The sequence below is a fragment of the Ostrinia nubilalis genome, chromosome 29 (assembly GCF_963855985.1).
Source record: "Ostrinia nubilalis chromosome 29, ilOstNubi1.1, whole genome shotgun sequence".
Lineage (NCBI taxonomy): Eukaryota > Metazoa > Arthropoda > Insecta > Lepidoptera > Crambidae > Ostrinia > Ostrinia nubilalis.
The window spans coordinates 2,905,496-2,929,099 of NC_087116.1; the positions used below are offsets into that span (position 1 = coordinate 2,905,496).

At 38.5% G+C, this 23,604-nt stretch overlaps 2 protein-coding genes across 4 annotated transcripts in view; both read left to right on the plus strand.

The window, feature by feature from the left end:
* The first annotated feature begins 2,928 nt into the window (after window positions 1-2,928).
* Window positions 2,929-23,604, plus strand: part of LOC135085659 (uncharacterized) — a 354,394-nt gene continuing 333,718 nt past the window's right edge. For all 3 annotated transcript variants that reach the window (XM_063980439.1, XM_063980441.1, XM_063980442.1), the window contains exons 1-4: window positions 2,929-3,030; window positions 4,282-4,414; window positions 5,122-5,194; window positions 5,513-5,657. In XM_063980439.1, the coding sequence (XP_063836509.1) occupies window positions 2,952-3,030; window positions 4,282-4,414; window positions 5,122-5,194; window positions 5,513-5,657 (430 nt within the window). In that variant the 5' untranslated portion in view covers window positions 2,929-2,951. The remainder of the gene's footprint in view (window positions 3,031-4,281; window positions 4,415-5,121; window positions 5,195-5,512; window positions 5,658-23,604) is intronic.
* LOC135085683 (uncharacterized) overlaps window positions 14,249-23,604 on the plus strand; it is a 32,406-nt gene continuing 23,050 nt past the window's right edge. Inside the window, exons 1-4 of the mRNA XM_063980491.1 lie at window positions 14,249-14,401; window positions 15,511-15,663; window positions 17,836-18,000; window positions 18,813-18,980. Of these exons, the coding sequence (XP_063836561.1) occupies window positions 17,865-18,000; window positions 18,813-18,980 (304 nt within the window). The 5' untranslated portion in view covers window positions 14,249-14,401; window positions 15,511-15,663; window positions 17,836-17,864. The remainder of the gene's footprint in view (window positions 14,402-15,510; window positions 15,664-17,835; window positions 18,001-18,812; window positions 18,981-23,604) is intronic.

Sequence of the window (23,604 nt, forward strand, 5' to 3'; positions counted from 1 at the left end):
AACGACTCATCTCCTCTCCGCTCGATATATTTCTGCTGAAGTGAAGCGGAGAGGAGAAACCGAAAGAATGAAATTTCCTGGTTTCCTGAATAATTTTTGATTGGTTATTTAAAAAATTCTGCGCTCCGCTCCGCTCGGTGAACCGGGACTAATGCCCGTAGTACAAGCTAAGCTTAGTTTGGCACCAGATTCCGCTGTTAAACTTTTCTATACATAAATATTATTTAGTTATTAAATACATATTATTTACAAAACTTATTTTATGACACACTGTGTTTACAATGCGCTTTAAAAAGTGATAAATGATTTAAAACTGTTTAAGGCGGTTATCACACTGCGCCGCGCTCCGCCGCGGAGCGCGTGATTTCATATAAAAAAAACCCGCGCGCGGACGCGTTGTCAGTGTGAAGTGCCGCGCGTGTTTTCTATACAAACTGAGGTACTTGCATACAATAATTAAATTTGTCGTCCCGCGCTCCGTGGCGGAGCGCGGCGCAGTTTGATAACCGCCTAATGGTGTTTAATTATTTTTGTAAAACCTTTTTTTTTTCGAATTAAAAATTGCTTGAAAACGGCTGTGATTTTTTTTTATAATGAAAAGTAACTAAAGGTCATAACACACTTATCAACTCGGAAAGGGATCAACACCGTATCACCTATGGTATAACCTTTCGCCGCGCTGTCAACCGTGAGGCGAGGCTGAATTTCACGAAAAGTAAAATGATTTAGACCGGGTTTCTACAATCAGTCCTAAGTCAAATCTGTCCATCAACTGTGAATAAATTTCACTATGTTTTTGGTACCATGAGTGCACCCGATTCACTTCGAAGATATCCAAACGTTAAACGTCACCTATAACGTTCGGATATCTTCGTATTCACGTATTAATTCTGATATTCGGCTTGGCCGAAGCTTCGGCTGGTTTATGGCAGAAAACGAAAATATGGCCGAATGTCCATTTATGTACAAAAATGGGCGAAAAGGAATATTCGGTCGGTCACTAAATATTTTAATAATAATTCCGGAATACTTACATCGCTGCATCGCGATCCTGTGTCCCTGAACGAAGTAGTTATTTTCCTTTTATTTGTTAATTTGTTTTTCCTTTTATTTATATCTTGTTGCGCTATTTTTTTTAACCGACGATCTGGTGAAGGTCGCGGGAGGTGCCTGGATGCGGGCAGAAGTCGCGGGAGGGCCGCTAGTCTACACTAATATTATAAAGAGGAAAACTTTGTTTGATTGTTTGTTTGTTTGTTGGTTTGGTTGTAATGAATAGGCTCAAAAACTACTGGACCGTTTTTAAAAATTCTTTCACCATTCGAAAGCTACATTATCCACGAGTAACATTCTTCTCCTTCTTCCTCGGTCCCTCACTGATGAGGATCGCGACCACAGATAGTGTTCCTCCACAGACTGCGGTCATAAGCTGTGTGGACCGCACGATGCAAACTCCCGAAACTCCCAAACGAGTAACATAGACTACATTTTATTTTGGAAAAAATATGTAGTCCACGCGGGCGAAGCCGCGGGCGAAGCCGCGGGCAGAAAGCTAGTAACTTATAAATGCACGCGGGTAAAGCGGAGGGCAAAAGCTTGTAAAGAAAATGCCGAAGCCAATTCCCAGAGACAGCAGATTATTGAAATTACATTATTATTAATAATAATACGCTTTAAGGAAACAAAATATTGGGTTTACTGAAGATAATAATTTATAATAATTAATTAATTATCACTTTATTTCGTTCTCCACAATACCACCATTGTGTTTCGTACGACCACGATTTAGCACGATATGCGGATAATACCCGTATACAGGGTGGAATTTTGTAATGCCACCTGGAGGGAAAGTACTCTTAATATTGCAGATAGAAAATTTTCCTCAATGAAAACATTCCTTTATTTTTTAAAAGAAATAGAACTGCATTCAAAAATTTCTAAAAATTTGCTTGCCATACCCTGGAATCGAACCGACTAAAATCTGTTAAAAAAACACACAATAAAAATGCATCGATCGTTAGGGTTAAGTGTAAGCTGTGGTATAAGGATGAAATCTCTCTAACAACTTGATAAATCAAATGAAAGGAAAACCATGAAATCTTAAATTATTTTAATTATGTAGGTACAGAAAATTGTCTGTTATGGTAGTGAATTTTCGAAAAATTTAAAATTTGAGAAATGCATTTAAATAAATGCATTTCTCTTTCTTTTCAAAAATAAAGGAATGTTTTCTTTCAGTAAAATTTTCTATCTACAGTATTAATAGTTACTTTCCCTTCAGGTGGCATTACAAAACTCCACCCTGTTTAAAAGAAGCGACCGAATGTCTTTAGGACAATATTTTGAGCCGAAACACACAGCGCTTTGCGGCGTCGCACCGCTGAAATTTCACCGTACCGCTCGTGTTCCCGCCACAGATAAATATTTCTACAACCCAATCGAGTTGTAGAAATATTACTCTCCCTCGCACTCACCTGCACACCTCCCCGCGTTCGCCGTGTCAGCACAGTACATTATATCTACTGTGGTGTCAGTCTTAGAGCGTCGATGTGACGTCACGGCAGCCAGGTGCGCAGTAACTTGATCGGTACGGCTAGCACGAAAAGCTTTCGAGTTCGAATCGCCATCATAAGATTTAGTACGAAAACTTCAACAGCGCCAGAAATGGTTGCACGAAACTTGTTTTGAGAATCAAAATTGTCACGTTATCGTTTAATTCGAAGGTTGAGTATCGAATTTTGTCGAATAGACAAACGATTCGAAGACGAAAGTTATTCATGCTAGAGATACGGGTTGTATTGACGGATTCGCTCTCAAGATAAAAAGTTTCTTAATCCTATCCTAACAATAAACCATGGCCACAGTACTGAGTAGCTGTTGTAGGGCTAAATACATATGTATAATTACTCATACAATCATCGCCTTCCAGTGAAGTGTGTTGTTTCCTAACAATGGACTGTAAAGTTCCAGTTATGTTCACTTATTTGGGAATTATAATAATATTTTCCACGTTCGGGCATGCCTATGCAGGTCAGTGTTATACCTACCGTATTTATTTAAATCTATACTAGTTAATATTATAAAGAGGTAAAGTTTGTGTGTTTGTATATTTGTTTAATTGTAAGGGGTAATCTCGGGATCTACTGAACCGATTTTAAATATATGATTTAAACAGTTGTGTGTAGTATTTTAAAAACCATTTCGAGCTAATTTTGACCCCTTCACAATTCAAAATTTCATAAATGTAGCTCAAAACAGTATAATCGAAACTATATTGCAATTATATATTATACATTTACATAATATAGGACAGTATTACAACACAAGGAAAACATACAAATTATTTATCCTTATGTCGATTGTTGACTATACATAACTAGTTAGTTAGTTACCTAATTCTTGTACACTTTAAACCATAATAAAAAGAAGGCAACTAGTGTTAATTCGAAACTTTATTTTATTTTATTACTAGCTGACCCGGCGAACTTTGTTCCGCCTTAATGGCAATAAATAAGCAGACTTTTTTTTAATTTCGAACGGGATAAAAAGTATCCTATGTCCTTCTCCTGGCTCTAAACTACCTCCCTGACAATTTTCAGCTAAATCGGTTCAGCCATTCTTGAGTTATAAGTGGTGTAACTAACACGACTTTCTTTTATATATATAGATATTTAGTTATGATATCATCACAATATTATAATGTTACGTTAAGAACCGAAATACCACTCACTGATTAATCACGAAATTTCAGAAATGATAACACCTACAGGTAGGTTCCATGAAGGGTGTAGACGTCCGCCACACATCCGGTAAGAACGGATTTTGCGAAACTCTACCCCTAAGGGGGTAAAACGGAGTCCACGCGTACGACGAAGTCGCGGGCTGGCGCTAGTTACTAATACAGGGTGTCCCAAAAAGTAGTGACAAGCCGAAGCCCAGAGGTAGAGCATTACTAGGGCTACCCGAATCACCGCGTGATAGTTTTCGAGTTAGTATGATTGTTATTACAACATAGAGGATTTTTAACTTTTTTAGTTTACATTCGTGTTATGGATGAATCAGCTAGGCCTAGTATAAAAAAATCAGACATGGACCTTAACTATTCGCGCCACAGTGACCAAAAAACTACATAAGAAACAGAAATTTAAATCAATCATAACTCGAAATCTATAAAAAATCGGAATATACATGCGGGTGATTGCCCTAGTTGCTCTACCTCTGGGATTCGGCTTGACACTACTTTTTGGGACAGCCTGTATAGTTAAAAATTGTGTTTTTCAGATACTACAGTATTTGATATAGACAGCGTTATAAAAAATCAACTAACTAAATGTGGAAACGATATAATCGTACGGGAGGGTTATACAATGAAATTGACTTTTGAATCTCAGAGTCGTTATGTTAATTTGGCATTGTAAGTATAATTCGATCTTTAAGGACGAAGCACACTTATCAACCCGGAAACGGAACGTAACCGTATCAACTCGAGGCGGTCAGTATTCTGTGTATGAAACTCCACACTGCAACGCACACTTATCCGCACCGTAACGTAAACGCCTCGCCTCGCGGCGAAAGGCGACACGGTGTTGTTCCCTTTCTGGGTTGATAAGTGTATATGACCTTTACCCATGAAACGGTTATTAAATAAATTTGAATTTATTTAAATTCTATTCTAGGCTTTTTTACATTATATTCTATTTCTGTAAAGTCTATAACTGTGGTCTTTGTATAAACTCGACTAACGATGGATTCGACCAAACAAGAGTATAATTAAATATTAATATAATATACTATTTCTTTTCAAAAATAAAGAAATGTTTTCTTTGAGTAAAATTTTCCATGTAAAGTATTATGAGTACTATCCCTCCAGAGGGCTGAATGTGAGTTTACATCAAACGCAAAAAAAATGACATTAAATGTATGACGGATTGTTCAGCGCCCCTAGCGGAAACTTTCAAAGAACTAAAATTTTCACATATTTCTAAACGCGCTCACTAGTGAACGCGTTTGATGTAGACTCACACTCAGCCCTCTGATGGCATTACAAAATGACACCCTGTATATTCTGTGGTTACATCGACTAAATAAGTAATTAATTATTAACATTGTTTTTATTTCCAGTTGTTGGAATGAATCAACAAAAACTTACTTAAATGGGAAATTAAACATCTCGAATGGACATACAATCACATTTGTGAGTACTTAATTCTATACAAATCACTTAAATCCAAAGTTTATTTTTAGCACTAGTTACACTGTTTTCTGCAAGCTAGCATATTATTATAATATTATTTTGTTTTGTACTGAAATTTTGTTGAAAAACCACTTTTGACTGGAAAAATCAGTCAAAATATTATTATGATATTGACCAAGGGCATCATCACTTTTAACTGATTTTTGCAGTCAGTGGTTTTGACCGATAATGAGTATTGACTGTAACACATACACGACGAGGACGACCTAATAAAAGCGTGTTAATTAATAAAATAAACATTTTTAATATACTTTTTAGGATATTGTTGGCAGCGAGGAGTATGAAGGGTTATGGAACTGCTCATTTTTGACTCACATTGATCAAAACGTACGCGACAGTGTCCTTTACGAGGGGAAATATTATGCCCCTTTCGCAAACTGCTCCTTAATGGTCAGAATAAAACGTGAGTATCATGCAATAATGGAATGCCTATCTCAAATCCAGGTTTCGATTCCCAGTGGGTGCGAAATGTTCTACTCGGTTTGGTTGGAGGGAGGGCCTTTACGGTTCGGCCAAACCAACGCCATCACACGCGATCTGCCGGCGGGCAGCGATGGCGATCAATGCATTGACTGGTCGCAACCTTCACGCGATGCAAATCCGCTTTATTCGTCAAAAGCCGACAATAGCCGAAGCGCAGTGGAGCACGAGCCAACGCTTGAGGAAACTCGTTCGAGGCTCGTAAAGGTCATAGCAGACTTATCAACTCGGAGAGTGACCAAAATCGTATTGCCTTTCGCGAACTGTCATCGCCTTTCGCGCGCTGTCAACCGCGAAGCGAGGCGTTTACGTTACGATGCGGATAAGTGTGCGTTGCAGCACGGAGTTTCATACAAAGAATACTGACCGCCTCGAGTTGTACGGTCACGATCCCCTTCCGGGTTGATAAGTGTGCTACGTCCATAAGTCGGTCCTTGACACAAATTTTGCCTCGGCTCGTGCTTGGCTCAACCACCATAACAAATGCTCAAGTATATTTTATTTATTTATTTATTAAATTAATTCACTCTAGTCTGGTCTGCGAGCACGTAGAATTTTGTCCAATGACCCCTAGCTACCCATCCTTATCGCTCGCGCGTAATTATTGCTGTCGCGACTGTGCGACGGGCGGCCGCAGTGAGTGTGCGAGCGCTACAGCAACATAATTACGCACAAGCGATAAGGATGGGCAGCTTGGGGTCATTGGACAAAATTCTACGTGCTCACAGACCGGGCTTTACTATATTCTATTCAATATTTTTAATATTATTTACAGGAGACGTTACTCTTACCGTATCCAGTACCACGACCACTTTAGTAACAGCCAAGGCGACTGATGTAGGTTACTACAGATTCATAGAAGGCAACAAAATTACTATTGAATGCAAAAAAGGTCACACGAATGGAAATTTTTTGCAATCAGAAAATTTGCTCTTTAAAATTTGTCGGAAAGACAGTAAGATTATTTTTCTAAAATCTATATTATACTCTTAAGATTTTAAAATTTCGCGTTCCATTTCAATTAAAATAGTAAGACACGGGTCTTAACGCGACGTTTATTATATCTGCTTGTGACCACGGCTGCAGCATCGCAGCCGAAACGTCAAGCCGTGAGTACATAATGTAACTCATTAATAAACGTCGCGTAAAGACCCGTGTCTTCTATTTTAATTATATTATCTCGTACTTACTAATATTATAAAGCTGAAGAGTTTGTTTCTTTGTTTTTGTTTGCTTGAACGCGCTTATCTCAGGAACTACTGGTGCGATTTGTTTTTTTTTTTTGTGTTCGATAGCTCATTTATCGAGGAAGGCTTTGGGTTATATAAATACATCACTCTAAAGTCAATAGGGGCGGAGCAGTTCAGAAAACTGTTACAAAAAGGTTTCCAATAATAACTGCATTATATTTGAAGATCCTGAACATACAATACAGTGTGAGTCACGTTAAAGTGTACATATGAAAATAGATGAAACTAGACCTATTTCTATCGACAAAAAAGAGGTCAAAAAATTTTTGAGATTTTTTTTATTTTTTTTATAGATTTTTTTTCTTCCAATTACTTATTGTAAAGAAAACGTAATAACTTTTAAACGAAGAGATATATCCTGATAAAATAAAAACAATAATAATGCTAAATAACAGGCGATACTAAAAAAATACATAAAATACAAAAAAAAAGGCCAACAAATAATAAAAAATGATACTGTTTGAAAAAAATCTGCTTTTAAATTCGTGTTTTTTTGGTTATTTGATAAATTTCTCCAAAAAATGCCCCTATAACCGGTGGTTTTTATTACTTTGTGTTATTCTCTATCGCATTACCTTCGTAAAACCAAAAATCGCATGTCTCTATCCCTATCACAACGTTTGCAATGATCGTTTGAACTAAGCCTCTCCGGGCGCGCCATTCAAAGCTTCGTTAACAACGAAACTGAAAATGGCTCTAGATTTGTAATTTTGATCAAGACAAGTTATATAAATAAAAATGAATTGTTGTTCGTTAGTCTGATTAAATAAAACTCGAGAACGGCTGGGCCGATTGAGCTGATTTTGGTTTTAAAATGTGTCGTAGTCCAGGGTAGGTCTAAACGGTGAGTAAATAAGGAAAAATTGCGAGTAAGATGGAGTAAAACGACAATGAAGAATGTTCACTAATTTTGTTTTTTAGCTTTTTGTATTCTCTATTAAAAATAAAAAATACATGTGAAAGAATTATTTCGATACGTCAATTAGTTTCCAAGATATTGAATTTTAAAGGTGCGGGCGGCGGCCGGCCCGCCATTTTATGCGCGTGACGTCATATTACAGTGACTGGCTCAAATTTGTATGGGTGGAATCTTGCAAGCTGAATTAAGACCCACTTCCGGACCACCGATTAAGCTGAAATTTCGCATACACATGTAATTTGGATGACCATGCAATATTATGATGACATGGAGCTGATCTGATGATGGAGCTGGAAGGTGGCCATAGGAACTCCATAATAAAACGACTTAACTCCATCGAGTTTGGGCTCGTTCGTTTTGTATTGACGAGTACTTCAATTCTATATAGTAATCAGGGTCTGATGATGGAGCTGGAAGGTACTTCGCAATAAAACGACACAATCGCATCAAGTTTAGGTTTGGTTCAATTTTAATTTCTGTGATGGGTCTGGGTGTTAATATGTATAATATGTATGTATTTACAAAAAAAAATGTATTTAAGTATGTTTATATACGTTTTCTAGTGAGCGGACACTGTGAATGTACGTCACGCGGGGTCACGTGACCGTCGGCGGGACTCAATATCTAAGCGAACTTTGAATGCCTATAAAATCATAACTTCTGGGTATTTTTCAATGAAATAAAAACAAATGTATTTCGGTCATTCTCCGGATCTGGATTATTTTGTTGATTACCCCGACCTTTTTTATTTTTGAATTTAGAGTAACTTTAGGTAAAACATTTCAAAATAGACATTATTACGAGCATATTTTTTATATTGGCCCATCTGTAGCAAGCAGGAATAAAAAGTTATGCGACATCAAAATTTTCATGGTCGGGGTAATCAAAGTTTGGAGTCAGAGTAATCAAAAATAAAACAAAATATTTTATTTTCTGAGGTTTTTTTTAAGTTATGGTAAAATAAATGTTATTATAACTAGCCATTTGTTATTTTGATATATAAACGACAATATTGTAAAGTTTGAACAAAATCTGTTAAGTAGTTGTTGCGTAAAAGAGTAAAAAACATACGTATACATTATACATATAATATTAGTGACTCAATGTCCTATGTCTCCTATATGGGACAGAAGGCGTCCACAACAGTCCTCCATCGCATTCGGTCTTGAGCTTCGTGTTTGATCTCGCTCGAAGTCTTAACAGTGCGCCGCTATGTTTTTTTGGCGCGACCACGTTTGCATTTTCCCTGGGGGTTCCAATCTAGAGCCTGCTTGGGGATGTGATCGGGGTCCCTTCGGAGAGTGTGGCTGATCCAGTTCCACTTGCAGCGTTTATTCTGCTGAAAGATCGGTATTTCGTGGCAGCGTTCCAAAAGTTCGTCGTTTGAAGATTTTGGAGAATTCGGCGAAGACAGCGGCTGAAGAAGATCTGCAGCTGGTGCGAGATAACCTTAGTGACCTTCCACGTTTCACGCCCATAGAGCAGAACTGGTTTGACGTTGGACCCGAATATTTTGATCTTGCTTGGGTCAATTTCCGTGACTGCCATACGGCTCGAAGTTGTGCGAAGGTAGCTCTGGCCTTGGCAATGCGCGAAGTGATGCCCTCTTCGGTACCTCCAGGCTCTGAAATGATGCTCCCGAGGTAAGTGAAATTGTGGACTCGTTGGACATCCTCTGCACCAACTGTGTGCAATTCCTCACTCCAGATCGCATCTCTTGGGTCTTCCGGTACTGATACCCTTGCTTTACCCTTTTTTGGACACAATAATTAGAAGCCCCTTATGCAAGTCGTCTGGGAGTTCCTCTTCCATCCAGATGTTTTCGAAGACAGGTGTCAGGACGTTAACGGCGGAGTTTACATCGGCTTACAGCATTTCAGCGGTGATAAGGTCGAGTCCAGGGGTCTTGCCAATTTTAAGGGATAATATTATGTATTTATAGGAGATAGGATTTCATTTTAGTAAAGGATAATTTTGCTTATTAAACGTTATTTAGTTAATCATTCATTAGTAAAATTACAGTATTATTGATTACTCGGTGACAAAAGTCGGGGTAATCAAGGTCGGGGTAGTCAAAAAATTAAGGTTTATCCTGAGCCCTGCCCAATCTGTAAGTTGAATCTCATATGTTTTAATACACAAAAATGTGGTTACATGGACCATTATTCCTGTACATTCTCAAGAACTTTCCATGTAAATAAACCTAAAAAAATAGGATAGAGTAAATCAATCGTGCACTGAACCAAGGTCGGGGTAATCATATTCTTATCTCGATAACTCCGAAATCCTGCGACGAGTTGCATTACCGATCACCTCGGCACGCAGGCCACCACTAAAGGTTCACGGGGGAGGATAGAGCTCGTTTCTAAATTGCGTAGCTAGGGACGTAGGCGCACATTAGTGACGTGTCGGGGTAATCACGGTTAACGCCCGGACACAACTTCAAATAGTTATTTTACAAAACCTTTTAGTCATATAGTTATATCGTATTTAATTTATCATTGTTTATTTAATCAGTAATCGATTACATAAGCATTGAAAGCGGTAATAATAACGGATTAATTTATACGAGCAAATTTGTTCTGAAATCGGGAGCGCGGACACGTCGTGGTAATCAATTTTTGACGACTTACGATTTTTTTTAAATTACTTAATTAACTATTATTAACTATCTCTGTGGTTTAACAACAAGAACCAAAGTTATACTATTAGATAAAAATATTTGTTACTAAAATATTATGATATTCGGGTACTTTTTGGCCCCGGACACGTGATTTTCTTGGCCGGGTGGAATGACCCATTTGTATATGTAAAAGCTTAACTGTAAAAAAGGTTTCAAGTTATTATGCATAGGTACCTAGTAACATTCTCAATTCCATTTTCCCATATAAAAGTTGACCACTTACTTTCTGTCAAACATTTGACGGGATTTATACTCTCAGTTCCACTCAAATTGAAAAACGCATCAAAACAAGACTTTTGAATCGACAACATAATATGAACTTTGCTTATAACATCGTGTATTTAAATTTCAAAATAATTAATGGGTTGAACTTGACATGTTGACGGGTGCCGACCTTACAGTGTTACCAACTCTCAAAAATAAAATAAAAATACTCTCAACCGTTGATGTTTTGTACTGTTTCTGAAATTGAAATTTAGTTCCACTAAAACGCCGTTTGTAATATTATCTATGGAGTCAAGCGATTGCCGCGACATATCGGTGAAACAGACTGTGGGTCTAGATCTAGACAAAGTGCAAATTATAATCGCAAACCAGTCGAAAAGTGGTCGAAAAGCCCTTTTATTGTATGGAGTTTTGACGGATTCGATTTTCGATTCGATCAAAAAGTGCCTTATATGTCTAAGGGGGCTGGTATAGTTCCAAAATAATAAACTGTCCTATGCATGACATTGACAGTGGGGCGCCACCGTCAATACCGGATCGCTGGTTCCGATTTTTGCCATCTTGGAAACCATATAATATTATGTAGTTGAACGATGGTAGCGCCCCCCTGTCATTGAGTTTGGTGGGACAGTTAACCGTGGGTCATCTGACACATTATCTATCTATACTTATAATGTATCTGTAGAGAGGTCAAATATGTACTTACATGAAATAGGTATGTGTATTTTCAAAATAACTATCAGGGGGTGATTAGTGATCGATACTGATGCCAAAAATGCACTCAGTAAAATTTGTGTCTGTCTGTCTGTTCGTCTGTATGTTTCTTATAGAAACAAAAACTACTCGACGGATTTTAACGAAACTTGGTACAATTATTCTTCATACTCCTGGGCAGGTTATAGTATACTTAGGAATTCCTACGGGAACGGGAATTAGCGGGAAAATCCTTTTGTATGAAAAATCTAAACCGCTTAAGTTAGACGCTTGAAATTTGGCATGCAGGTAACCTTAGTAAACTTAAAGCTTACTTACAACAGGATATTGCAAAATTATCACGGGAACAGGAGCTAGCGGGAAAAAACATTTGTATAAAAAAATCTAAACCGCGTAAGATAGATGAAGGGGGTAAAACGGGATAATTATGGTTTAAATAAATTTGGTTTACATTAATAGATAAGTGATACGAAGTTCAGAAGGGTCATCTAGTTTCAAATAAAAACAAAAGATTTCGAAGTAAAATAAGCATTTTAGTTAAAATAAAAATTGTCTCTACCTGTAGCGGAGAATAATGTTGAGGCAGGCCTTTGTTCAAACGATCATAGCAAATGTTGTGATAGGGGCAGAGACATGCGATTTTTGGTTTTACAAAGATAATACGATAGAGAATAATACAAAGTAATAAAAACCACCCGTTATAGGGGCATTTTTTTGAGAAATTTATCAAATAACCAAAAAAACACGAATTTAAAAGCAGATTTTTTTCAAAAAGTATCACTTTTTATTATTTGTTGGCCTTTTTTGTGTATTTTATGTATTTTTTTAGTATCGCCTGTTATTTAGCATTATTACTGTTTTTATTTTATCAGGATATACCGCTTAGTTTAAAAGTTATTACGTTTTCTTTACAATAAGTAATTGGAAGAAAAAAAAATCTATAAAAAATTTAAAAAAATTCTCAAAAAATTTTTGACCTCTTTTTTGTCGATAAAAATAGGTCTAGTTTCATCTATTTTCATATGTACACTTTAACGTGACTCACACTGTATAATCCTACTATTGTTCAAACTATTTTCACGCGTACGAACTCGCGGGCACAGCTAGTAGTAAAAATGTATGTATTTTGCTGTATTTTGTAAAAGGTATGCTAACTGGATATTTGTTATTTTAGAAAGTTATGCAGATCTAAAAACAAAGTCAACTTTGGTGAAAAATACCATGGAACTAAACAGTACTTTCGACGGAAGTATATTACACTGCATTTATAACAACTCGGTCGGTTACCAAACTGATGCTGCAATAGTGTTACAGATGAAGGCCCAATGTAAGTTTTTTTAGTATAGTTCTTGCAATTTGCAATAACCGCCTCTGTGGTCCAGTGGTAAGACCACCTGCTTCAGACACAGAGGTCCCGGGTTCGATACCCAGTGGGGACAGATTCTTCTGTTCGGTTTGGTTGGTGGTAGGGCTTGTTCTTAGTCCGCCTGGATAGCTACCACCATCTTACCTAAGTCTGTCGCCATAACAACAATGTTAACAGCATTGTTGTGTTCCGGCAGTTAGAGGTAAGATAGCCAGTTCCTCCGTGGTTGAGGATTCCGGGTGAAGCTCGCATCCACCTTCGGCCTGATCATCACTTACCATCAGGTGAGATACAGGCCAAGAGCTTCCTCGTTGTGTAAAAAAAAATCATGAAAGCGAGTGAGCTTTACATGTGTGGTTTCAAAAGTTTCAAAAGTTTTCAGCTGGTGATCTATCGCACAGGGATTACCCTAATTTAGACACCAGTCTCTCGCAAAGGTTCTGTTATTGTAACATTCACAATATTGTAGTACCCATTATTCTTTGTTACCTTTGTGAAGAGAAAATAAACATTTATTTTTATTAAAAAAAAAAAAAGAAAAAAAAAGTAAAGCTCACTCGCCTTCGTGAGTTGCAAGAACTGTAATAATAAAATTGTACTTCTCCTCCATATTTTTATTGTGTGTCCATACATTCTACAATAGACATTCATTATACAATAGAATTTAGAGTAAGTAGGTACAACCCGATCGAGCTAACTGCGCACCTCTCCGTTGCACTCACCCGCACACCTCTCCCCGCGTTCGACGCGTTCGCCTCGTAACAGAGCGTCGATGTGACGTCACGGAAGCCAGGTGCGCAGTTAACTCGACCGTGTTGTATGTACTACATTTATTTTCACAAAAATCCGACTCCAAGAAAGTCTGCCTCCCCCTACAGCCTGGAGCCAGACCTCTCCCCCCCCCCTTCCCCTCCCGTGCCAGACTACCCCCTGGCTTAGAACGACCATGATTATAATACTATGTACCTTTATGCCTTTGGGCCTCATAAGAAAGCTCAAGGTCAACCAAAGAGCGATGGAGCGTGCTATGCTCGGAGTTTATCTGCGTGATCGAATCAGAAATGAGGAGATCCGCAGGAGAACCAATATGACTGATTTAGCCCACAGAATCGCTAAAATCAAATGGCAGTGGGCGGGTCACATAGCTCGTAGAGCTGATGGCGACCATGAGCCGGAAGACGTAGCGTGCACAAGCCTCCCTCTAGGTGGACCGACGATCTGGCAAAGGTCCCTGGAAGTGCCTGGATGCCGGCGGCGCAGCAGGACTGGTCTTTGTGGAACTCCTCGGGGGAGGCCTTTGTCCAGCAGTAGACGTCTTTCGGCTGAAACGATGTACCTTTGTATTCCACAGCGGGTCCAGAGATCACAGTGGGAGGTCTTACAATCAGAGAACCGAGGTCATCGGAAAGTAAACATACCTTTGATGGAACAGTAAACCAAACTTTGGAATTGGTCTGCACAAATAAAGAAAACTGGGGCAACATTCACTGGGAAGTTTGCGATGGATCTGGTAAGTTAGTGCATTTACATTTTAAGTAATTAAAGGTCATAGCACACTTATAAACCCGGAAAGGGATCAACGCCTTTTTCACGCCTAATTGAATAGAATAGAATAGAATAGAAAACTTTTTATTTGCAAGAAAGGTATACAAGCAGGTAAGACATAGATTAAAACAGAGAGAAATAAACAAGTGGACAATTAACTGCTTGTGCCCCTCTGACAAAAAGGCACCCGCTCAGCGTACATCAAGACCGCCAGGGCTTGTCTTGAAACTGATTTTCAGCGGGGGCCCTCTGTTGTCACGGCGTACCCCTGCTGACGGAGATGCAAGAGGAGAAAGGAGTCCACAAGTCCGGCAGCAGGGAGAACGCAGCAGGGGGGCGCAATAGAAAAAGAGAAAACAAACAAAAAGAAATAAACAAAAAATCACCATAAAAATTAAATTAAATAATAAAAATAAATTCATTTTACATTAATTATAAATTACAATAATAATAAATTACAATAAATTTAGATTTTAATTATTAATCACATAATTAAAACACATTTAAATAAAATAAATTAGATTTAAAATACAAATATTAAAAAACACCATTCCTTACTTAACTAATTGTTGCCATTGATATGTGGCCATAACCATAAGGCCTCAAGTTATTTAAAATCAATGGTAATTGCAAGTAATTAAAATCGAACCCTTTGGAGTCTTCCAGTAACATGGCCCAATTTTAACTTGGTCCACAAGCCAAGTCGCTTGATTTAATTTTTTAATAGTAACTGGGCCCACCTTCAATGTTTTTATTAATAAATTAGACATCGAATCAACAAAAATCTTCTCTAGTATCTTAAAGTGGGCCCAGTTACTGGAAGAAAAAATATTTACAAATCAAATCCAGCGACTTGGCCCGTGGACCAAACTAAAGTCCGATCGCCGAGCAGATAGAATTTCGTCCAATGACCCCAAGCTACCCATCCTTATCGCTCGCGTGTAATTAACGAGGGCCAAGGCACTGGAAGACTTTACAGTCATACAAACATTACGATAGTGTAAGTTAAATAAAAACTTGTACTTTATAACTCTTGTAACATAAAATATTGTTGACTATTAATTGAAATTACAGGTGTCAATTATTGCCAGTCACAAACACTCGCAGCTGATAAAATATTAAAATTAAACTTCACTCTATCGGCGGATAACAAAAATACCACAGTAAAATGTGTTCACACCTTCAATGCTCTTAGAGAGGAGACTCCCGTATTTTTGTATGCAAATGGTGAGTAGGTACATAATTATGTTTTATTATAGTCTGGTCGCCGAGCACGTAGAATTTCGTCCAATGACCCCAAGTTTCCCATCCTTTTCACTCGCACGTAATTATAATTATTGCTCTCGCGACTGTGCGATGGGCGCCCGCAGTGAATGTGCGAGCGCGACAGCAACATAATTACGCGCGAGCGATAAGGATGGGTAGCTAAGGGTCATTGGACAAAATTCTACATGCTCGCAGACCAGGCTTTAGTGAAAGTTCATACAATGGATATTATAAATAAAAAAATAAATTAATAAATAAATAAAAAAAATAAAATAAATAAAATAGGTAAAAGAAGATAAAAGTCTTATGCCTGATTTCACCATCAAACCCTAATTTTTAAGTGACCCCTATGAAAACAAAATTCCTGTTATGTGTTACCATAGCATAGCAACAAGTAAAATTAGGGATTGATGGTGAAAACGGGCATTAGATCGCTGTACATACAGGTTGTCCCAAAAAGTAGTGTCAACCTGCACTAGGCAGAACCACTAGGTAGAAAAATTGTGTTGGTTGATTTACTTGACTTAAGATCCTATGTCTGATGGGGCAGAGGGCGTCCACAACAGTCCTCCATCGCTTTCGGTCTTGAGCTTCGCGTTTAATCTCGCTCCAGGTCTTGCCGATTTTCTTCGCCTCGTCTGCTACAATGCGCCGCCAAGTCTGGCTTTTTCTTGGGGGTTCCAATCCAGAGCCTGCTTAGGGATGTGATGCGCGAAGCCACAACAAGGGCTCTCGCGGAAGACCAGCTTCTTGACATGCCCTTACGAGTATGTCATGATAAATGCTGAGCGGGAGCCTATTGACACAGTGGCCTATTATTTTCTATATTCGTTTTGTGTTGTTATTATAAAATTATCACTTCACGGGATTTATTGCAACAATATCTATTTTAACGGTAAATAAAATATTTACCCTCCCGACGTTTCGGCTCGGTTGCACGAGTCATGGTCGCGCGCGGGCATTGTTGCAATAAATCCCGTGAAGTGATAATTTTATAGTAAAAATGCAACATAATAGTTTAAAATATTGTGTTGTTATTGTTTATAATTTGTGCTTACTGTGATCAATAAAGTCTATTTCTTTCTTTCTTTCTTCTAGGGCTATCCCAATCACCCCCATGTATGTTCCGCGATTTTTGATAGTTTTCGAGTTTCGTTGTTGATTCGGGTAACCCTAGTGATGCTCTACCTCTGGGCTTCAGCTTGACACTACTTTTTGGGACAACCTGTATATTGGAAACTAGCGGCCGCCCGCGACTTCGTACGCGTGGATCCCGTTTTACCCCCTTCATCTATCTTACGCGGTTTAGATTTTTTCATACAAATGTTTTTTCCCGCTAACTCCCGTTCCCGTAGGAATTTTGCAATATCCTGTTGTAACTAAGCTTTAAGTTTACTAAGGTACTTGCATGCCTTTCAAGCGTCTAACTTAAGCGGTTTAGATTTTTCATACAAAAGGATTTTTCCGCTAATTCCCGTTCCCGTGGGAATTTCTAAGTATACTATAACCTGCCCAGTAGTATGAAGAATAATTGTACCAAGTTTCGTTAAAAAACATACAGACAGACAGACAGACAAAAATTTTACTGATTGCATTTTTGGCATCAGTATCGATCACTAATCACTCCCTGATAGTTATTATGAAAATATATTTCATGTACTGACTGACTTCTCTACAGATTTATTATAAGTATAGATAATGGAGGCTGAGACACACTGACAATATCCCAAAAGACACTATTTCGTCCGTTCGTGTCAGCCAAATGACGTCCACTGCTGGACAAGGCCTCCTCCGAAGGTTTCCACGACTAAATTATGTATTAAGGCCGGGTTTCCACTAAGACGGAGCGGATTGCTTTGTATAACCAATCGGATTTCATTATTTCCACATCTCTTCTCCTCTCCGCTTTGGTGGAAACCAGGTGGTTTTAGAGTCACGCTGACGCACGCTGACCGTCAGCGCTGACAGCCAAAATGTATGAAGCGTTGGCGCCGAGCGATCAGCGTCACTCAGGAACGGTCCATTCAATTACATACATTTTGATCTGTCAGCGCTGACGATCAGCGAGCGGTCAGCGCGATTCTAAAACCCGCCTTAGAGTTATGTGTCAAAACTGTACCTACTTCCTTTCAGAGCCACCAGTTCTTACAACAAAAAATGACATGATTTTGAATTACACCAGAGGCACAGACACATATGTCATAGAGCGAGAAGATGAGGAAACGATAAGAATCAAATGCAAAAGTCGAGAAAACTCTGGCTCGTTGTTCTGGAGAGATTGCGACAATGCTGCACAGAGTGAGTTAAGATTAATGCAGTCAAGGTAACTGCGCACTTGGCTGCCGTGACCTCACATCGACGCCCAGAGGGCTTCAGAGTTTACGTCTTACGTCCTCACTAGTGAGCGCGTAATAAGATGACATTAAATGTATGACGGATTGTACAGCGCCCCTGGCGGAAACTTTCAAGAACTAAAATTTTCATGTATTTTTTAACGCGCTCACTTGTGAGGACGTTTGATGTAAACTCACACTCAGCGAGGTGCGCAGTTCACTTAGGGCTATTTCACCGGGACACCATGGGGCGGCGCAACCAGTCGCCGCTACCAACAAAATGTATAGAGCTTTGCGCAACCAAACGGACACCAGGTGAGTAACTCTAGAGCTGTATACATTTTGTTGGTAGCCAGCGACTGGTTGCGCCGCCATGGTGTCCCGGTGAAATATAGCCCTTAGGGATGTGTTCTGAGTAAAAAAGCAAGATTTTGAATTAGTCCGTCAGATAAGTTTATGACAAAAGCCTCGACACGTATTTTTTACTTTTTCAAAATTAATTTAAAGAGATAAAGCGCGCCAAAGTTCAAAAGAAAAGGCCCGTGACGTCAAGGAGTGCTAAAAGTGTAGCACTTTGTGACGTCACACGTAACTTCAACGCATCATAACTTCGTAATTACTTGTTTGATTGACAAGTAAAAAAATACGTATCCAATATTTTTGATTAATATAATTGACGGACTAAATCAAAGTTTTTTTTTTTCACGATTCTTTTTAAGATATCTTTGTCAAATAGATTGGCAGGAACCACGTATCATTTTATTTTTTTGTTTTCAGAATCATGCAACCAAACTCAGGATATTTATAACAGATCAATAGAAAAAGTAATACCATGGAATTCTGAAAAAAACGAGGTATTTTTCTATTGCGTATACAAGAACAGCCGCAACTATGAAGTTTCTTCCAAAGTAAATATTGTTGTACATCCCAGCATGTCTACCCGATGTAAGTGAACTTTATTTTAATAATAATTAATAGTTTAAGAAACTAAAAACACGCTCTTAGTTTAGAGTTCCTATGGCCATCCCCCGACTGCGTCATCTGGACCTTGGACATCATCTAGCATTAAAGTGCTCGAAATGACAAATCAAACGAACTCAAACTCGATGCGGTTCCGCCGTTTCGTTTAGGAGTTCCTATGGCCACCTTCCAGTCCCATCACCAGACCAACCAGTCGATGGAGTCAAAATTAAATTGGAGTCCACTTCGATCAACCAGGTCATCTTATCCATGAGTGATCAAAGGACGCCAAATTATTGCTTGGAGTCCACTTTGATCACCCAGGTGATCAAAGCCAGGTGATCAAAGTGGAATAGACCGCCGGATAGACGAAGTAGCTAACGACCTGAGTGATCTCCACGTCGATAGCTGGCGAGAGGTGGCGCAGAACAGACCTTATTATCACCCGGTAAAGTTAACTGCGCATCTGGCCACCGTGACGTCACATCGACGCTTTACGGGGCGAACTCGGGGAGGTGTGCGGGTGAGTGCGAGAGTCGCATTCCAGCGAGGTGCGCATTTAGCTCGATCGGGCTGCGAATGGGAACTTTTATTGTCAGGAGCCAACACCTGCTTTGGGTCAAGTTATGTAAGACTTAGTTAGTTAATAAGGTTAAATTAAGGCATAGAAGGATGTTCTTTCTAAAGTCCGGTCGCCGCTCGCACACTTACTGCTGCCGCCCGTCGCACAGTCGCGACAGCAATTCGTAATTACGCGCGAGCGATAAGGATGGGTAGCTTGGGATCATTGAAAGAAATTCTACGTGCTCGGCGACCGGACTTTACCACACAATAAATAGGTGCATTTAGAAGACTGGTGACTCTCCACTCCATGTGTATGTCGGAAGAGGCGACTAAAGAACGAAGCACACTTATCAACCAAGAAAGGGATCAACGCCGTATCGCCTTACGCCGCGCTGTCAACCGATTAGTGTGCGTTAGTTGATAAGTGTGCGTCGTCATTAAAAAGGACAATGCGAATATCAGGCCTCCCCAATCCGTTTGGCTAGCGTGTATTAATTAAAGCAAACAATAAATAAGTAATTAAAATTGAAGTAAAAAATTACGACGACATCCAAACAAGTAACGTGGTTTGGAATTTTTGATATTTTTCGATTTACGTACGGAAGTTTTAATACTTAAAGTTAAAATAAATTTGAGTGCTACATTATGTTTTATGATGGTACGAAACCTTTTAAATTTGAATTCAAATTCATTTATTTCACACATAAATACACGTCCATTAGATGTTAGTATATAACCAATTTCGTTACAGTGTATCATGCCAGAATAATCTTTTCTCTCATTTGATAAAGTCATAACAATGTCAACAATAAAATCATACTAATCATAACAATTAAATGTTAATTACATAAAAGAACACACAACCAATATTAAAACATAAAAGACATTGTCAGAAACCGCCTAAAAAACCGCCCAAAAACATTAACCCATCATAATTATTTTCTATTTTTTTTAATACATTAAGCACCCTTTCATTCTAATGGACACTTAAGCATTGAAAAATTAAATAAATAAGTCTTTTAACGTTTATTCTATAATACTATTACAACTTCCGGACGTTTTGGTGCGTGGCATGGTCTAAAACCTATCAAGTTCCATAATTTTTGCCGATAAAATCTGTACGAGGCATTACCGTACTTTATTGCTGGGACTATGTATAGTGATGTTCCTGCGGCCATCATAGACAATAAAATATCGATTTTGAAAATAAAATAAATCGATTAAACTGCTTTGAAGACTAGATTTGCGTTAAAAGCTAAAAAGATATTGACACTATTACAAGAAGCTATCTAAAGTGTCCAACTGGTCGAAGGTCGTAAATAAAATAAAAATAATTAGGACCATAAACTGATATTCATGGTATCATAACTGTAAAAGTGTCAGAATCCGATGTTGAATCCAATGCCAGTTGAAGTGTGAGAAACATATATCAACCTAGTATAGTTGCCAGTCTCTCATAATCTATGCCAATGAGACCAATCATGCAGCATTTGGACCTCGCGTCTACGTATTGCCATCTCGCGGATTTTTCAATCGCGAAAACCCTCATTCATAGCACATGTATGTATAATAATAGACCAAAATATGAACTTTTATAGATTGTGAAAGAGAAGATAAAGATTTTATTATTTTATTAAAATCTTGCCACGAGGTAGCTTTTCAGTAGAAACCAGGATTGGATAATCGCTACAGGCAAGTATCAGAACATTTTATAAATATTTTTAATCGATTATATCCTTGTGAATCGTTTTAATAAATTGTCATTTCACTTTTTCAATTAAAACTTTTTCAATCCCTAGTCTTGTCAAACTGTCATAATGTCAACAAATTATAAATGTCACGTCAGTTGACTCAATTTCAGTCTTCTCTGCGTTTATTGTATTTTTATTTCAATGAAATAGTGCTAAAGGGTTAGTACTAAAAGTGAAAGCCTTTTTTCAGAAAGAAAACCAATGTGGTGCCCTTATTATTCATACTGTTTGAAAGTTACAAGTCAGTGATACAGAGTTGCCGACATTATAACTCCGTAGTGATACCATACCAAAGAAGAAGTTTTCCTAAACACACACACTTGTGTTATTTTTATATGTGATCAAATAAAAAGGATTAATTCTACTGCTCAAATGGAATAACTTATCCCAAGAGACCGAATATAAAAAAAAACCTCTCCATAGAAATTATCACCATCACGAGGATGTGAATTTTTTTGAGAATTTGATATTGGTCCTGTAAGAAAAGTAGTTGTATTTCAGTAGTAAAATCAACCCTTCTTGTTTCATCAGCAAGAGTAACTATAAAAACGCCCTGTAGGTAGGTATTATTAAGCTGAAGAGTTTGTTTAGTGTCAAAGACTGTCACACAGTGTAACTTAAATTGGCATATTATGATAATGAACATAAAAACTTAAATAAATATTTATGTTAATATTTTTTCTATTTATTTATTTTCCCAAAGCTTCACAGTGACAGCTGAAACAGCAATACTGTTGTAAAACTAAACTTGGAACAAACTGTTACAAATATTTTACAAATTAAAATAAAACCGCATGTTGCTTTACTTTCTCGTATAGGTAATAAATGTATTTAATGGCTAGATTATTAATGTTACTTTGTTACCCTCAATAGTGAGGAGATCTTATAAAATGGTAACCCTGATTTTCATTGTCATTCAAGTGCTCTTTCTTCGCTTAAGCTTCTGTGATTTGGCCAAGGGCCACACACATTGCGATAACATTATGCGACATTGATTTGACAGCAGCGGAGTGAAGTCTTGCGACTATGCAAAATGATACCCTGTAATCGTAGCGCATATAGACATAGACGGGGCGGGGCACATAGCTCGTAGAGCTGATGGCCGCTGGGGCAGGAAAGTTCTTGAGTGGCGACCACGAGCCGAAAGACGTAGCGTGGGCAGGCCTCCCACTAGGTGGACCGACGATCTGGTGAAGGTCGCGGGAGGTGCCTGTATGCGAGCGGTGCAGGATCGGTCTTCGTGGAAATCCTTGGGGGAGGCCTTTGTCCAGCAGTGGACGTCTTTTCGGCTGAAACGAACGAACGAATGATACGTATTACCACTATTTACCAGACATTACTATTTATTGCATACTCGCCGGATTACACGTAGGAGCACGCGCGTTACAGCTTCGGCCTTGCATTATTATAAGATCTTGTTCCGCCCTTTTACGAACTTCCTCCGTGAGGATATCCCCGCCGAATTCTATGATGAACCTATCAAAAGTCATATTCTGCAATGTCAACCCACCACAAGGTGGACCGACGACCTGATAAAGGTAGCGGGAAGGCGCTGGATGCAGGCCGCTACCAACCGTGCGATGTGGAAGTCATTGGGGGAGGCCTATGTTCAGTAGTGGACGTCCTGTGGCTGAAATGATGATGATGATGATGAAATGAATGAAAATGACAAATCTTCGAACGTGTATAATACCGTGCCAAAGTAATCATATAATTTTGGCACCTTAATAACTATTGCCGTTTTTGTTGTAAAGATCATGCAGCGCTACTTGCGGATATTATTGGAAAGAAAACTATGTGGGCTCTAGATCTGAAGCCGCTTTAACGAACACGAAGTGCTCATACAATGCGGCGTATTTTCTTCCAGTCTTTAGTCAGGACTTTAGTCGAATTAAAACCCCGGTTGAACGTGATATAGCCGCACTAGAATACGATGCTTTTTTGCATAATCGCAAGACTTCGTTCCGGTGTCGACCGAATGTTATCATGATGTATGTGGCACAGGGGTTACCGTAGCCGCTAAGGTTTGAAACTTCTTGCTTAAAATATTATAGTCTTTGGCATAGACTACGACGGTAGTCATGGAGATAGGAGTTTGTTATCTCGTGTCAGATGTAAATGGTGAAAAGAAAACTCATGATTCGTGTTATTTTTATGCAATATGTAGGTATTTTATAAAAGTGGAACCCCGAGTGATCTCCAAAACCCATTCTATTATTATATACGATTCGGCTTCGATATCTATAATACAATAGGAGTTTATTTCATGTGTCAGATGACAAGGGTGGAAACAA